The sequence below is a fragment of the Ictalurus punctatus genome, chromosome 10, assembly GCF_001660625.3.
Source record: "Ictalurus punctatus breed USDA103 chromosome 10, Coco_2.0, whole genome shotgun sequence".
In the NCBI taxonomy this organism is placed as follows: domain Eukaryota; kingdom Metazoa; phylum Chordata; class Actinopteri; order Siluriformes; family Ictaluridae; genus Ictalurus; species Ictalurus punctatus.
The window spans coordinates 9584391-9601543 of record NC_030425.2 but is presented as its reverse complement, the minus strand read 5'-3'; the positions used below and the strand labels follow the sequence as shown (position 1 = coordinate 9601543).

The 17153-nt window shown below is 44.2% G+C and overlaps 1 protein-coding gene across 9 annotated transcripts in view; it reads right to left on the bottom strand.

Moving 5' to 3' along the window:
- adgrl2a (adhesion G protein-coupled receptor L2a) overlaps positions 1-17153 on the bottom strand; it is a 115656-nt gene that overhangs the window by 32149 nt on the left and 66354 nt on the right. For all 9 annotated transcript variants that reach the window (XM_053683222.1, XM_053683223.1, XM_053683224.1 and 6 more), the window contains exon 5: positions 12030-12830. In XM_053683222.1, the coding sequence (XP_053539197.1) occupies positions 12030-12830 (801 nt within the window). The remainder of the gene's footprint in view (positions 1-12029; positions 12831-17153) is intronic.

Sequence of the window (17153 nt, the reverse complement as noted above, 5' to 3'; positions counted from 1 at the left end):
AAGAGGAAGAAACCTTGAGAGGAACCGGACTCATCTGGGTAACAACGGATAGTGTGAAAGTAAAGGGAAGTTCATTATGGTTTTAGTACGGAGACTAAAGGAGACTTGTACGTGCTAACTGCAGTCCTAAGGCCATTGCAGCAACCGTAGTTCCAGCACCACAGCGCGACTGTTCATGTGAACTCGGGGTCCAAAACCATTTCCGTGGTACTTCAAAAACATTATTACTGAACCAAGGTTTGGAATGAAAACGATGTTTTTGTCTTCCTAGATGAATCTGTGCAAAATTCAGAAACCTATTCTCTCTCTCTCGCTTGCTTTTTTAATGGACAGTTTTGAATCTGGAGCATGGTTACACTTCCCTTGACAGCAATCTGTTCAATTCATTTTTAACAAGGGATTTCAAACAGACTCAAATTGGTCCTAAGTGTTAATAAAATTAGTCTATTGGGTAACACTCTCTGCTTCTGACATGCAAGGCTTTTGCACCTCATAGATATCATTGTGCCTATTCGGCCTTTTAATAGGTTTAGGATTCTTGAAATAATATCGTATACGAGGCTATAATTTATTCATACAAATTGCGCAAACTTGGGATTGTCCGTGTCATAGCTGAGTGTGTGCGTGCGTGTGTGTGTGTGTGTGCGTCCGTGTGGTTTTTCCATCACATAACTCGTCACAGTTGGAGGAGTTTCTTTGAAGGGTTATCGGGTTGTGTTGGGTTTGTTAGGCACCGGTAGTGAACTGCTCAAAATTCAAAGAAGCGGATTTGAAATGAAGACCGAGCGTATCGCGTTTCATGTTAAAAATGCATGCCGCGTGTCTCTCCTGTGTTAAGTGAAAATAAAGAAAGGGAAACGCACTCAGAAGCTGCCCACGCGCCTAAACACAGCCGTGTCGAGTATTTTAATCCTCACTGAAAAATACGTATATTTTTAAATAGATGCAGACGATTTGGAGTGCAAACCTTTACCAGACGATTTGGAGTGCAAACCTTTACCAGACGATGTTAGAGCACACGCAGTCTTGTCTCCAATCACACGAAAGACCAAGGTACACAGTGAACTGTGCGAGCATATAAATAAATAAATAAATAAATAAATAAATAAATAAAAACTATGAAAGGTCAAATTGCTTTTTAAAAGTGCTTAACATGTTTAAATGGTCGGCTTCTTAAACGGGCAGAAAATGGACTTTTGGGAAGAGTGAGAAACCTTCGCAGACACTACACTATCCTACTGCTGAAGGTTTTTGTGCAATTCGAGACATTAATCAGGATGTCTGCGTGACTGGTTGATCAATCAATGGTCTGCGCTATTTTTAGCTCGGCTCACGTAGAACCTCGGTAAGAAGTGTAACCGAATTCAGCACGGTACGGATCTTACCTAGGTACTAGGTACAGTGAGTACAGCACGGCTAGCTCGGCAGTGGACGAGCCTTCCGGTGGTCCCAGCGGTCTCATAAATAAATAAATAAATAAATATAAAATGCTACTAATGATAATCAAGCCCACATTTTGGTATGAGATTTCTGTCAGTCTTTTAAACTAGCACTGGATGTTGTATGCTATGGCAGCAATTGTTCACTCGAACCACTGTTCACACAGTACCCTGGATATTAATTCACTCTCTGCTACGACAAGGACCATTTTTCTTAAGCGCAACAGACCAGCAAACCTGAAATTAATATGTCTGTCGAACAGCGAGCCCAAAGGGAGCCTTCAATTAGCTGTCAAGGAAGAGGACAGGAAAGAAATATTAAGGGAAGCAAGCGAAGAGTTATAACAGGTATATTCATAAGCTGCGGGATGACAGACCCTCACTCTGTACCCCTTAAACCCCCTAAAATACGTATAATAAATCCGGAATCGCCGCTGGGTATGGGAGATTCGTTGGGAATATAAAGCCAATAATCTATGACGTGAAAAAGGGGATGTTGTGATGTGTTGTCAGAGCAGAAAGGGAGAGGGATGACTCTGTGAGCTCGCACTGCTAGAGCTCTCAATGTCCGTGCGAGAAATGAAAAGTGACAGCCAGTATATATTCTATATTATGCTTAATGGCCGCGCTCGGATGTGCAGAGCTCGCTTGTTCACATGAGTAATGCGTGGCCTGTTAGCCGCGCCTCGTTGTGTTGAGTAACTGCAGCTAACGGCTGCACGGCTGAAGGAGGGGTGCGGCGAGATCAATGCCTGGACTAATTTGTGAAGAAGATGTACGAATCTGCGGGAATGGCACGGGGGTCCTTGGGCGCGCTGCTGAGTAGATTATGAAGCTCCGAGCCGAAGCCGAGGACGCCTGCTCTGATTAGTGCTTCTTCTACACTACGACGAGTGAGCGTGCTAAACACTGATCTTCATCACGACTGAACCATTGCTCCCAGGTGGTAATCAGCCACTAATGGGGAGTGCAACAGGAAACAAGGAGTCAAAAAAATCACAGCTCAAACAATTACAGGCGTTTCGGAAACGGGGGTGGACTGGGGTGTCAAAAATTAAAGTTCATACTCTGAGAAACTACTTAAAAATCACAGCAGGATGCGTATAATCCTTCAGCAATAATTAAAGGAGCTTAGTTTGTAGCTGTTTAATAGTGCTCCTAGAACTATAATAAACGAGCAATTTCAAACGCACTACACACAAAAAAAAAGGATACACAATATCACCACGTATTAAATCTAATTAGTTGTGTTTTGCGTACGTTTTTACAGCCCTCAAATTAGCTCCGCCCTTACTGTAACAGAGTTACTCAGATCCTCAGAGCTCTGTCCTTCTTTTCATAAACCCACTTTAAGTTCAAAGCTTGGCAGTAAATTTTCTGATACGCCACAGACGTCACTAATCAGATGTAAGGCAGTGTCGTTCTCAGTGGCTTTCCTTTGTAGGGTGTAAACTCTGAAGTTGACTAAGCTGTGTGCGTCTGCCCTCTGAAGGTCTCACGACAAGAACAGTGTTTCCTCTGAATTCTCTGTGCACGTGTCATTCACCCATTCACTCGACCCCCCACGCACCCACTTACCCACCCACTCACTCTCTCACACACCCACTCACTCACTTACCCACCCACCCACTCACTCACTCATACACCCACTCACTGACTCACCCACCCACCCACCCACCCTCCCACTCACTCACCCCCACGCACCCACTTACCCACCCACTCACTCACCCCCACGCACCCACTTACCCACCTACTCACTCTCTCACACACCCATTCATTCCACTGACTCACCCACCCACCCACTCACTCACTCATACACCCATTCACTGACTCACCCACCCACTCACTCACCCCCACGCACCCACTTACCCTCCCACTCACTCACTCACCCACTCACTCACTGACTCACCCACCCACTCACCCATTCATTCACTGACTCACACACCCACTCACTCACTTACCAACCCACCCACTCACTCACTGACTCACCCACCCACTCACTCACTGACTCACCCACCCACTCACTCACCCCCACTTACCCACCCACTCACTCACTCACCCACTCACTTACTGACTCACCCACCCACTCACCCATTCATTCACTGACTCACCCACCCATTCATTCACTGACTCACACACCCACTCACTCACTTACCAACCCACCCACTCACTCACTGACTCACCCACCCACTCACTCACTGACTCACCCACCCACTCACTCACTGACTCACCCACCCACTCACTCACCCCCACGCACCCACTTACCCACCCACTCACTCACTCACCCACTCACTCACTGACTCACCCACCCACTCACCCATTCATTCACTGCCTCACACACCCACTCACTCACTTACCAACCCACCCACTCATTCACTGCCTCACACACCCACTCACTCACTTACCAACCCACCCACTCATTCACTGACTCACCCACCCACTCACTCATTGACTCACCCTCCCACTCACCCATTCATTCACTGCCTCACACACCCACCCACTCACTCACTCACACACCCACTCACTCACTGACTCACCCACCCACTCACCCATTCATTCACTGCCTCACACACCCACTCACTCACTCACACACCCACTCACTCACTGACTCACCCACCCACTCACCTATTCACTCGACCCCCCACACACCCACTTACCCATCCACTCACTCACTTACTGACTCACCCACCCACTCACCTATTCACTCACTGACTCACACACCCACAGACTCACTCACCCATTCCCTCAGTGACTCACACACCCACTCACTTGCCCACCCACTCACTCAATCACCCACTCACTCAAGCACCACTCACTCGCCCACTCGAGCTTTCCTCCTAGTGAGTCACTCTGCCCTGTGACACAGCATGGGCACACGGCAGTTCAAACAGTTGCAGTTGGCTAGCTCAGAGGAAGCATGTGACTGCCTTCAACCTCTCAGGTTGGTAGTTGTGTATGATAAGGGAGCGTTGGCTGGTGGGTGGGAATTTGCCAAGAATAAATTAGGGAGAAAATGAACAAAAAAGGACATCGGCGACTCTTTTCCTAGGTTGACCAGAGGGTGTGTGTGTGTGTGTGTGTGTGTGTGTGTGTGTGTGTGTGTGTGTGTGGTATATGGCTCCCCAGTGTACAACTATTTGGTCATAATTAGAGCACTGGTCGTGCCTGACTGACCAAGCTTTTATTATAACCCAAGACAAGTACGTCTCATTTGGAAGTCAGTGACCTTAAATAAAGAAATTAATCTGCCATACCCACAAAATGCCACATTTCAATTAATTAAATATCCATAATTGTTAAGAAATCTATTAAATACATACTGACTGATAAGTGATTAGCTATATAACCCCAGTTACTACAAGGGCCTTATTTGTAAAAAAATAAATAAATAAATAAAAATAAAACAATAAAAATGAGGTGGGGTGTTCAGCTGACAAATCAGTGACAGGAAACTTCAAAATCAACCACATACAAACTAAACATACAGTGGTGCTTGAAAGTTTGTGAACCCTTTATAAGTTTCTATATTTCTGCATAAATATGACTTAAAACATCAGATTCACAAGTCCTAAAAGTAGACAAAGAGAGCCCAGTTAAAGAAATGAGACAAAAATATTATACTTGGTCATTTATTTATTAAGAAAAATGTTATTTATAAAAAAGATTTCTTAAAAATTTTACATACCTTTGAGTGACAAAAGTCTGATTATTATACAATGAACAAGTATAAATTTTTGTCTCGTTTAATTAAATTTCATTGGGGTTCTCTTTATCTACTTTTAGTACTATTGTGAAAATCTGATGTTTTAGTTCATATTCATGCAGAAATGTAGAAAATTCTAAAAGGTTCACAAACTTTCACACACCACTGTATACAGTACTGTGCAAACGTCTTAGGCGCCCTTCCTTTCGCACAAATTGTATTATAGATGCTTATTTTATGACTTTGGCATTATTAAGTAATTTTATATTTCTAAACATTACTTTTCCAACAACAACAACAACAATAAAACAAATTATTGTTACAGAAAACATTTTTGTATGTCAGTTAAGAAATCAGACAAAAAAAAAAACATAATGAAGGCTGCTAGGTTTTACATGAGAAAAAAAAAAAAGAACAACAAAAGAAGAAAATCTCCAGAAAACCTGTGGAAGATTCTCCAGGGTGCTCAGTAAAACTAATTTCCTTATAAAACTGCACAAAATATACCTGAGACTAATTTTTTTTTAAAGCAAAGTGTTGTCACATGAAATACTGATGTTGTTTAGTTTATTATTGTTTACTGGACTGCAGAGTCCATCCATCCATTTTCTGTACTGCTTATCCTACACAGGGTCATGGGGTGCCTGGAGCCTATCCCAGGGAACTCGGTGCACGAGATGGGGGACACCCTGGATGGGGTAGCAACCCATCACCGGGCACAATCACACACACGTCCACACACACCAGACAATTTGGAAATACCAATCAGCCTACAACACATGTCTTTGGACTGGGGGGAGGAAACCGGAGCACCCAGAGGAAACCCAGAGGTGCAAGGCAATCGTGCTAACCACTAATCCAATGGCCTCTGTAGTATTTTTTTTTAATGTAGAAACATTACATTTCAGTATCTGTGAAGGAATCTTTGCTTTACAGCATTTCTTTGCATGTGCCTAAGACTATATATATATATATATATAGATATATAGACAGTATTGACATTACTGGACTCGTATCATAATAATACGTAGTTGAAACACTGATTCTAGCCATGCACTACAGAAGCCTAACCATCCGTGAAATTGCAGCTCCACTCCGGCACATCAATTAGCAAAGGGTAATATATCAAACTAAAAGTTTGATCATACATTCAAAGATCGTTTTAGCTCTAGGAGAACAGTTAATGATTTAACTACCCCATAAATCACATGACACTGATCTAACCGTAAACCGCCCGCCCCCATCCCCCAGTCCATCTTATTTAGATATTTACCTGAACATAGTGAAGCAATAGTTTAAGGATCGATTCCTCTTTCTGATTCTTGACGTGTAACCAATAGCGTGCGGCAATATATCAGGTGAAAAGACATTAACAGAAACTATGGCTATCATCTCAATTAGGTGATTATCAAGGTTTATGAGCTAATTGCAGAGGCTGTGATAAATAAACACTCATTAGTAAACCTATAAAACTCACGGCAGGCTGGAGTCAAATAGTCTGAAAATTGCTTGTGCACAAATGTACCATAAAATAGACAATTTCTTACTTCACCAGCACTGACTGTAGAATAAATGAAAGGCCATATTTCTCTTGTAGAAAGGAAACGAATATTGTTGGACTCTATTTTAGAGCCTGGCTCAAAGAAATCCCGAACACTCTTCAGAGGAAATTTTCTGCGCTAAAACGCACCATAACTATATCAAAAGTAAGAGTGTGTATGCTCATATACGCAGTAGTAGTTTCATCAGATGGCGGTTTGATAGAACTGTACGGTGTGCTGATTTAAATCAATGTGAGTCTCAGACACAAATCTCCTCAGCCGTGTTTGTCTCCTGGCATGTGGGAGAGAGAGAGAGGAAGAGCTGTTTACTGCTGGTCATGCTGAGGTGAACTATCAGCGGCTGTAGAGACTGCCACCCACATGCTTCAGAGCCCAGTGTGAGCCGGGAGAGACACACACTGAAAACAAACTCGTGTCGGTTTAGTTTAAAGCATTTATTTGCATTCATAAAGCATTACTTCCACCTTAGCGATTTATAGAGATACTGGCATATCAAATGATGACGAGGGTAACGGTAAAGTTGAGGATCCATAACAATGTATACGATCATGTGGCACACACACACACACACACACACACACAAAAGGCGCTTGCTAACGTTTCAGCTAGGAGAGCCATCATATCTCATGTAACATATTATTGGGGTCTGGCTATTTTCTCGATCTGTTTAACTGCGAGATGGTTGCATGTTGTGTTAGTAGGAGAGTTGTACGGTCAGTGCTGGACCTTTTCATTCAGTTACACTTGAATATAGTAAAATGTATTTACTATTTATATATTATTAATTATTATTTATACAGTATATACATTTTCCTATTCTACTGGCAGATAAATTAGCTTTTTTTTATATATATAGAAATAAGCAAGCAAATATGATCTACAAAATGATCTGCCAATATAAGATTATTTCAAGCTTGAAATGAGTAAAAATGTGTGTAGAAATAGGTGTAATAAACTGGTAATAGATTCCCTGTAATCCTATAATAGAAAATGCTAGATATATTTTATATGCAAGATATTTTTACTTGCTGTCATTTTTTTTGCAGTGTATCTACCTAGAACAATCATTCTACCAACTATAGATGTGTGTAACGCAGCAGGCTTCAGGATCTGGAATGAGTAGCCTGTGGGTGAGTGGGTGGGTGGGTGACTGAGTGGGTGGGTGAGTGAGTGAGTGGGTGAGTGAGTGAGTGGGTGGGTGAGTGAGCAGGTGGGTGAGTTAGTGAGAGAGTGGGTGAGTGGTTGGGTGGGTGAGTGGGTGGGTGAGTGAGTGAGTGGGTGGGTGGGTGAGTGGGTGGGTGAGTGAGTGAGTGGGTGGGTGAGTGAGTGGGTGGGTGAGTGAGCAGGTGGGTGAGTTAGTGAGAGAGTGGGTGAGTGGTTGGGTGGGTGAGTGGGTGGGTGAGTGAGTGAGTGGGTGGGTGGGTGAGTGGGTGGGTGAGTGAGTGAGTGGGTGGGTGAGTGAGTGGGTGGGTGAGTGAGCAGGTGGGTGAGTTAGTGAGAGAGTGGGTGAGTGGTTGGGTGGGTGAGTGGGTGGGTGAGTGAGTGAGTGGGTGGGTGGGTGAGTGACTGCGTGGGTGAGTAGTTGGGTGGGTGAGTGGGTGGGTGACAGTGAATGGGTGAGTGAGTGAGTGGGTGACTGAGTGGATGGGTGAGTGAGTGGGTGGGTGGGTGAGTGACTGCGTGTTTGAGTGTGTGGGTGGTTGAGTGGGTGGGTGAGTGAGTGGGTGGGTGACAGTGAGTGGGTGAGTGAGTGAGTGGGTAGGTGAGAGAGTGGGTGGGTGAGTGAGTGGGTGACTGAGCGAGTGGGTGAGTGAGTGGGTGACTGAGCAAGTGGGTGAGTGAGTGGGTGGGTGGGTGGGTGAGTGAGTGAGTGGGTGAGTGGTTGGGTGGGTGGTTGAGTGTGTGGGTGGGTGAGTGAGTGAGTGAGTGGGTGGGTGAGTGAGTGAGTGGGTGGGTGAGTGAGCGGGTGGGTGGTTGGGTGGGTGAGTAAGTGGTTGGGTGGGTGAGTGAGTGGGTGGGTGGGTGAGTGACTGCGTGTTGGGTGGTTGAGTGGGTGGGTGAGTGAGTGGGTGGGTGACAGTGAGTGGGTGAGTGAGTGAGTGGGTAGGTGAGAGAGTGGGTAGGTGAGAGAGCGGGTGGGTGAGTGAGTGGGTGGGTGACTGAGCGAGTGGGTGAGTGGGTGACTGAGCGAGTGGGTGAGTGAGTGGGTGACTGAGTGGATGGGTGAGTGAGTGGGTGGGTGGGTGGGTGGGTGAGTGAGTGAGTGAGTGAGTGAGTGGGTGAGTGGTTGGGTGGGTGGTTGAGTGTGTGGGTGAGTGAGTGGGTGGCTGGGTGACTGAGTGGATGGGTGAGTGAGTGGGTGGGTGGGTGGGTGAGTGAGTGAGTGAGTGAGTGGGTGAGTGGTTGGGTGGGTGAGTGTGTGGGTGGGTGGGTGAGTGGGTGTGTGGGTGGTTGAGTGTGTGGGTGGGTGGTTGAGTGAGTGAGTGGGTGAGTGGGTGAGTGGTTGGGTGAGTGAGTGTGTGCGTGGTTGGGTGGGTGAGTGAGTGGTTGGGTGGGTGGTTGAGTGTGTGGGTGGGTGGGTGGGTGAGTGGTTGGGTGAGTGAGTGTGTGTGTGGGTGTGTGGATGGGTGGTTGAGTGGTTGGGTGAGTGAGTGTGTGGTGGGTGGTTGAGTGTGTGGGTGGGTGAGTGAGTGTGTGGTGGGTGGGTGAGTGAGTGGTTGGGTGGGTGGTTGAGTGTGTGGGTGAGTGAGTGTGTGGTGGGTGGTTGAGTGTGTGGGTGGGTGAGTGAGTGTGTGGTGGGTGGGTGAGTGAGTGGTTGGGTGGGTGGTTGAGTGAGTGTGTGGGTGGGTGGGTGAGTGAGTGGTTGGGTGGGTGGTTGGGTGTGTGGGTGGGTGGGTGGGTGAGTGTGTGTGTGGGTGAGTGGTTGGGTGAGTGAGTGTGTGTGTGGGTGTGTGGATGGGTGGTTGAGTGGTTGGGTGAGTGAGTGTGTGGTGGGTGGTTGAGTGTGTGGGTGGGTGAGTGAGTGTGTGGTGGGTGGGTGAGTGAGTGGGTGAGTGGGTGGTTGGGTGAGTGAGTGTGTGGGTGGGTGGTTGAGTGTGTGGGTGAGTGAGTCAGTTGAAACGTAGCTACATACCTAAAAACATCTGTTTGTTTCGCTAAAGTTAATAAGGATTATTATTTTCATTTTCTTTTTTTAGTTGAACGATGAATTAAATACGTATGAGCTGGACAAAGTGCGTTCAGTGTGATGCAGTAATTTCCAGTGAAACAGGAAATCGGGGTGGGACATATTAAGTGGCCCCTCCCCCTATTTAAATAGCCAATACGGCGATTATCTTACCTCACAGCCCGGGCTAAGCCGTACTTGGCAGTCAGTACCATGGATTTTTATAATGTTGGGGGCGGGACGCTTCAGATTCTAGACAGCATTTGATTGGGCGGAAAATCTGATGAGAAGCTGAAGTGCAGCGTGATGTCATCAAAATGGTTGATCCGTGTTAGTGGTAGCGAGAGACTGTACATTGTGAATGCGTGTATCTTCTCAAGGTGAATTTCTCATTGTTTTGGAGTGCACTAGCTTATAGATGACCTAAAGGCTAACATACTCATACTAAACGCCACAAAAACCTTCAGTCTGATTTCATGGGGACTTAAAAAATGTTTCCATCTTTTGGCATATCAATTCACAGTCACGCAAACATCAGCTACGCAAAAAGACCGCTCAAGACCCTCCCTCTCTCGTCAGTAATCTTTCATTCATTCAAACGATATGGATTCCAGAAACGCTTTATCTTCACGATCATTACCTCAAGTCATTCTAATAATAGCAGTGTGGCACCACTTCGGTTCCTACTCAACTGCAGAATAAAACATCTATAAATACCAAACTTTCTCCTTCGCATCACAACGCAGCAATTATATCTCGGCATGTCTCACACTGGCAAAGACGCAACTTGAAACAATTTGCTCATGAGTGAAGAAGAGGGGGGGGGGGTAGGCTACACAGAGAGTCATCCTTCCCTTCATTATTCAAATCTAACCTAACGTGCATACTGATCGTCGTCCATGGGGAACGAAACCCAGCTGCATGTGCGATTTAGTTACAGTAAACTCCAGCTGCACAGCACACTATAGTCCTCAGTTAAAGACTCCCGTCTGTCATTATGTGTATTGAGGACACGGAATACATTTTAAAAACCCTCGAGTCTGGGTAATCTGTGTAAAGTTGCTTGACCTGCAGATTTCTTTTTTGTAAATAAATCTATCCAGAGTCTCGCTCAGGCCTTAGCATGGACGGTGAGTCGGATCAGTACGCGTTCATCGGAAAAGTCTGTTTGACACGAGGCGTCGTTTCTGCTCTCGGCAGATAAATTACGAACACGCCTCGCTGGCGTGACCTCTGAGACTGAGCTCTTTCTTTCTTATCACTTGAGCAAGTGCACACTGTTTGTTTAAGGGCTGATAGTCAACCGGGACTTTGTGCCATTGGGAGAGATCTATTGTTGCTCCAAGGGTGCTTGTGTACCTGTCCAGACAAGTACGTCTCTACCGATGGCTCCGGCGAGGGCAGATCTTTTTCTCTCTGAGGGATAAGAGCCGGTTACATCGGTCCCTGGAGCCTAACCATGAGGGAAGGAGGGAGCATCGGAAGAAAATCCCCTGAGGCGGACGACTTATGATTTGCTAACGGATCCCGTGACGATGTTTACTGTCCAGCCCAGTAGCTTTACTTCTCCGTGTACGACTTCCAAAAACGCAGATTAGGTCTAAAATTAAAAATCCCTCGCCCACGACGAACGACGTTCAGACCGAGGGATATTAAAGAGATACGAACACACTCAGCTGACTGGTGTTTGTACACGTACATCGTCAGCAGGAAGTGCTTACCTGTGTATATGGATCTCGTTTGGTACACTGATCATGGTCTACACTTGTCGCACTGTTTATGTTTATGTCACACGTATTGTTGTGTATGCTATACAATGATATTCGTACTCGCTTTATCCTGGTCAGGTTCCCGGTGAATCTCAGGAATGATGCAGGATGGAATACTCTCATGATGGGATGCGAGTCCAGAGCAGGACACACACACACACACACACATACCTTGGGGTAATTTAGAGTAGCCAATCAAACTACTGGCATGTTTCGGGAGGAACGAGCCAGAAAAGCCAGCCACACGAACGCCGAGAGAACATGCGGAACAGGAAGCCGAGCTCAGGGTTGAACCCGGAACCCTGCAGCTGTGAGGCATCAGCATGCCACCCGTGTGATAATTCATCGCGCTGTATTTGTGGATTGGAATCGAAATCTGATCGGACTTACCGTGAGCTGGATCGGGTGGTCCGAAGGCCAGGTTGTAGCGCAGGACGTAAAAGTTATTCCACACGTAGAGCTGGTTGTCCCTGGGGTTGTACTCCACGGCGGCGATGTACTGGTACTGGTTGGGGAAGTGAATGTCCACGTACTCACCACGGCCCTGCTTGGTGTTGTACATGTAGTCGATGACGCCTTTGCTGACTTCGCTCTCGTTGTCCTCGTACGTGGACCTGACCACATAGAGCACGCCGCAGATCATAAAGGCGTTAGAGGCCGAGCGCTTGTCGTAGGTCGTTTCCCACGTCGCTTCGAAGCGCAGCGTGTACGGGTTCAGCTGGCTCAGCACCATCATGCCGTTGTTCTGCTCGGTGGCGTAAATCACCCACAGGCCGTTCTCGTCCACGGCCAGGTCGATGTCCGTCTTGCCGCCCCACTTGTACGGAGACGTGTCGTGGTAGTTGGCGTTGTTGATGATGGCCTCGCCGCTCTTGATGCGTGTGCGCAAGTCAAACTTCACAATGTTGCGTGTTCTCTCCTTGTTAAAGAACACCGCGCCGTCGTACACCACGAACCCGGTGCCGTCCACTCGATGGGGAAGTTTGTACGTCAGGGTTTGTCTGGCGTTCTGAATATCGTCAAACGACGAGTACTCGATCAGCGTGTCGGTGCGGTACGGCGTCCAGGGCATGAAATAAACTTTGTCGCCTGCTTGAAGAGGGTCTTTGCACCAGGCGCCAGCTTGCTGCTCCGCCTTGTACAGAAAGGAAGGATCTCCGACAGCTTTCAGAGTTCCAGGACAAACAAAAACTAGTGGCAGAGAAGAGCAGAACAGAGAACAGTCAAGCGTAAGCAAACGCAGGCCAGGTGTATTGCAATTAGAAGGCCAAGTTGCCAGTCTGGCACTACATCAGCTTGATAATTGGGTGGTCTGAGAGGACATGGACAAAAACGCACACACTGGAGTGGCTAAGAAGCTAAAGCTATTCAGCATTTAAATGAAATAAGAGGGAGTTTATTTTAGTGTGACGAATCTGGATCTGAAAGTAATTGAAACTAAGACAGAAAATAAAAGTAGTATTATGTGTCTGAAACCAAAGGCTCCCTGCCGCTCTGGACATACTGTACACCGAAGGGGAATGAGCGATATTACACAGCAACTGAAAGTCAAAGAAAAGAAAGCGACCAACCTGTCCTGTAAATAAACCAAGGTGACTTAAAGACACTTGGTTAAAACAAAAAAATAAATAAATAATAATTTAAAAAAATGACAGGGAGATTTTCAATAGCACCATACAAAATGTCTGCAAATGGGTATACTGAGACATTTGGCATTTCTGTGTCTTTTATGCTATACCTAAGAGAGGCTTTCTTTCTTACTAAATGGTGCAAATGTCACAACCATTAAGATGTAAAGCAGCATTATGTTTCTGAGGTGTTGCAATTTTAGTTCTTCCCTGAACACAGACACAATAATCAAATGTGAAGACAGCAGAAAGTGGCAGGGTTGAGAGAGAGAGAGAGAGAGAGAGAGAGAGAGAGAGAGAGAGAGAGAGAGAGATAAACACTGAGGGAGACAGATAGAGAAAGATGCAGACAGTGATAGTGAGAGACAGACAGACAGATTGACAGATAGACAAGGAGACAGATGGACAAACTGACAGCGAGACAAATTGTTTGAGAGAGACAGAGAGACAGAGGGAGAAAACCAGAGTGTCAGACAGAGAGAAAGCAGAGAGATTGAGACAGACAGACAGACAGACAGATAGTCAAAGAGAGCTAAACAGACTGAGAGACAGGCAGAAACAGACAGAGAGAGTAAGACAGACAAAACAGAAAACGAGAGAGGGAGACTGAGGTAGCGAGACAGAGAGAGAAACAGAGACAGGAAGATAGAGGGAAGAGAACGACAGTTAAGGCAGTGAATTTAATAGGCTAAGAGAAAACCTGTTACCATGGCATGCTATGGGGGGTTGGAAAGCCAGGCAATAAGAGACCGAGCCAAACAGAAAGACAGATAGAGCACCCAAGGGTAAAGGGGAGGAGGGAGGTGGAGGGGGGGGAAACCCCGACAGACTCCAGCCTCTCAGCTAACCCATCACAGCTAACATTTAAGTTGCAAGTGTCTTATCATATCTTTATAATGAGTCCTCCTCCCAATGCTGCAGTTTTACTGACCTTTACTGAATCAAGAGGAATTTTTTTTTTTCTTACAGCCTGCTAGGATCAGAAAGGCAAAAGTGGGGATAGGAAGGTTTTACAACCATATGCCACAAAGAAAAAAAGAAACGAAAAAGGAGCTACAGGGACTTTAGATTGTGTCAGTTATTTACCTTTTTGCTCCACTTCTATTTTAAGCGTGGGAAGAGAGAATGAAAGGGGTGCAAGGGGGGGAAAAAGAGATTAACATGAATTAACTATCATGTCCATGAACACATGCAGTTAACACGTTATGAGATAAAGGACATCATTTACAGACGTACACCTAGTCAGAAAGAGAAAGAGAGTTCATTTAGAGTCACTCACGCAAGATCCCCGACTCCCCTAATTCGAGAAAAAGACCGTGTTAGTAACCGAGTGGTAAAAAAGACGTGCGACGGCATTCGTTCTTATGTGGACAGGATCAGGTTTGTGACGGGAAAACCCATTTCCAAAAGAACTCAAGGAAATGTACAAGTACGAGCATACAGTACAAAGCTATAATGTTCTGTATCTACAATATTTTACCATTTTTTTCTAGTTTAAAATGCACAGATTTTGCTTGAACAAATTAAAAATAATTCAACTCAGTTCTAGGGCTGAGTGATATATCCATACAATACCGATATCGTGATAAAGGATTACACTTTTCTGAGATAACGTTGGAATGATGATGAATGATTTTTTTTTTTTTTTACAAATGAAATGGTTCTGAATGAATGGCATTGATTTGATTTTTTTAAAAAAATGAATCTTTGTCTTTGTACGCATTAAAGAAAAGGATCGTCAAACTCAGTTTAACGTTTTTTTTTTTTTTTAATGTTTATTTTACTGCTGTTTTGCGGACAGTTTGTTAGCTAAATTATATATCCTGATATGCATCGCGTATCGCAGAGATGTCCTCAAGTATCGTGATATGATATTTTTGTCATATCGCCCAGCCCTACTCAATTCTACACGACTTTAATTCATTTCAGAATATGGCACTAGATATTAATTTAGTGAAATTTACATCATAAATCTAACGTTGAAGCACGTCACATTGATTTATTTATTTATTTATTTTTAAATGATCCGTGTGAGTTGAGTTCTTGTGAAAAATCCCCCAATAAACATCAAATCAAACAGAAAAACACAAGCCTCTAAAACATCTAACGGGAAATCTCAAACTATCGGCTTCACACTGCAAAACGACGACATTTCAGCAAGTGAAGGACAAGTGATGTAATATTTCTTTTCATGGGATTATGTGAGATTATATAACAAAAATAGGGTTTAAATGGTCGTGTTCTTTGGGTAGATCATTTAGCTTCTTTCTGGAAATAAAAGCTGAAATCAGCTTTAAAAAATTATTTGCCAATAGAATAAGACAATTCCAAACTTTTTTTTTTTTTTTTATAATCTTTTATGGTTAAATAATGTTATATTTGTTTAAAAGAAATCGAATACAGTTAGAATGCTATTAGTTGAATGTTGAATTTACTTGCTAAGATATCGTTTTTGCAGTGCATTATTTAGTACAATACACTATTTAGTAGGCAATTATATATATCGTATATACTGTGTACACTGTATGTTCACATACACACACACACACACACACACACACACACACACACACACACACACACATATATATATATATATATATATATATATATATATATATATATATATATATACACACACACATACATACACACATCCATATTTGGGCACAGTGGTTGACAGAGTTTGGTCAAAACGTCTTTATTGTATTTTGCATAAGTGTAAAACATTTATCGGAGTAAACCTAAAAAGAAGTAGAAAAAGAATCAGTTCAACTATTCAGTAACGAAATCAAATACATTATTCCAGCTGATATTTTTGGGACAGGACTACTCGAGCTTCCTGTAAAGTCAAACAAACAGTCAAGTGAAATAAACGGACAGTGCTGTGGACTGCAAGTAAATAGAGAAATCTGGAGAAAGAAAAAAAAAAAATCATATTAATGCGTGTGTTACAAGGGGGAAGAAAACACGTGATCTCATCAGAAGATTCAAAGAAAATTGGCACATAAGCAGAAATGAGAAACAGATCATGTGATTTATCATTCATACTAGCACACGTCTAGTCAGTATCTGGCATAATTACAAACTTGGTGATATTTCCACTACATTCTGTTGTGGCTATATATCAAGAGGACAAAGTTGTCCTGATAATTATTAAATAAATAAATAAATACAGCTAGGAGAAATGGGGTTTACTGTCAGACTGGTTTTATTTTTTAGATGTGTTTTGCACTCCTCACTCGAGCTCTTGATGTGTAACAGGCAGTCAACTCCCGCAGACAGTCTCCCGGTAGATGGGACAAGTGAGTTGGATGATAATATAACCATCCAAATGCCTAATGGGCCAAAACAATCTGCACTGGTAATGTAATAGAAAATATCAAAACAGAGTGCGTTTGTTTAATTTGAATTTGCGTGCGTTTTACGCCGGCGCCAGTTCCTTTTCATGGTGCCCGGATTACAGACACCTGGTAGACTTATATGGAATGATATCATCGTCCCAACATGTTATTACTTTGCTACAACATCGAGTGACGTTTACTGTTATTATTATAATAATATTACCAGTTTTGCCAAACTCCATTCTAATCTCAACTCGCACGGGCTTCCTTGCTTTCCGTCAGGGTGAATACAGAATTATTTTATTTTTACTGCCGTTCTCCTGCTCGGCTTCATCACCAGGGACAATGTCGAGCATGCGGACGTTAGACGACTGATTTTTAAAAGGATTGTATTGAAAAAGTTACTGTTGTGTTTACTGCGCATTACTGCAGAAAAAAAAATCCAGCGTCCAGCTGAGTGTTTACGATTGCCGCAGCTCTCTACTGCACGGCTGCTAATATCATTATGCCTCCCCGTCTCTTCTGAAACCTGACATTGGTGG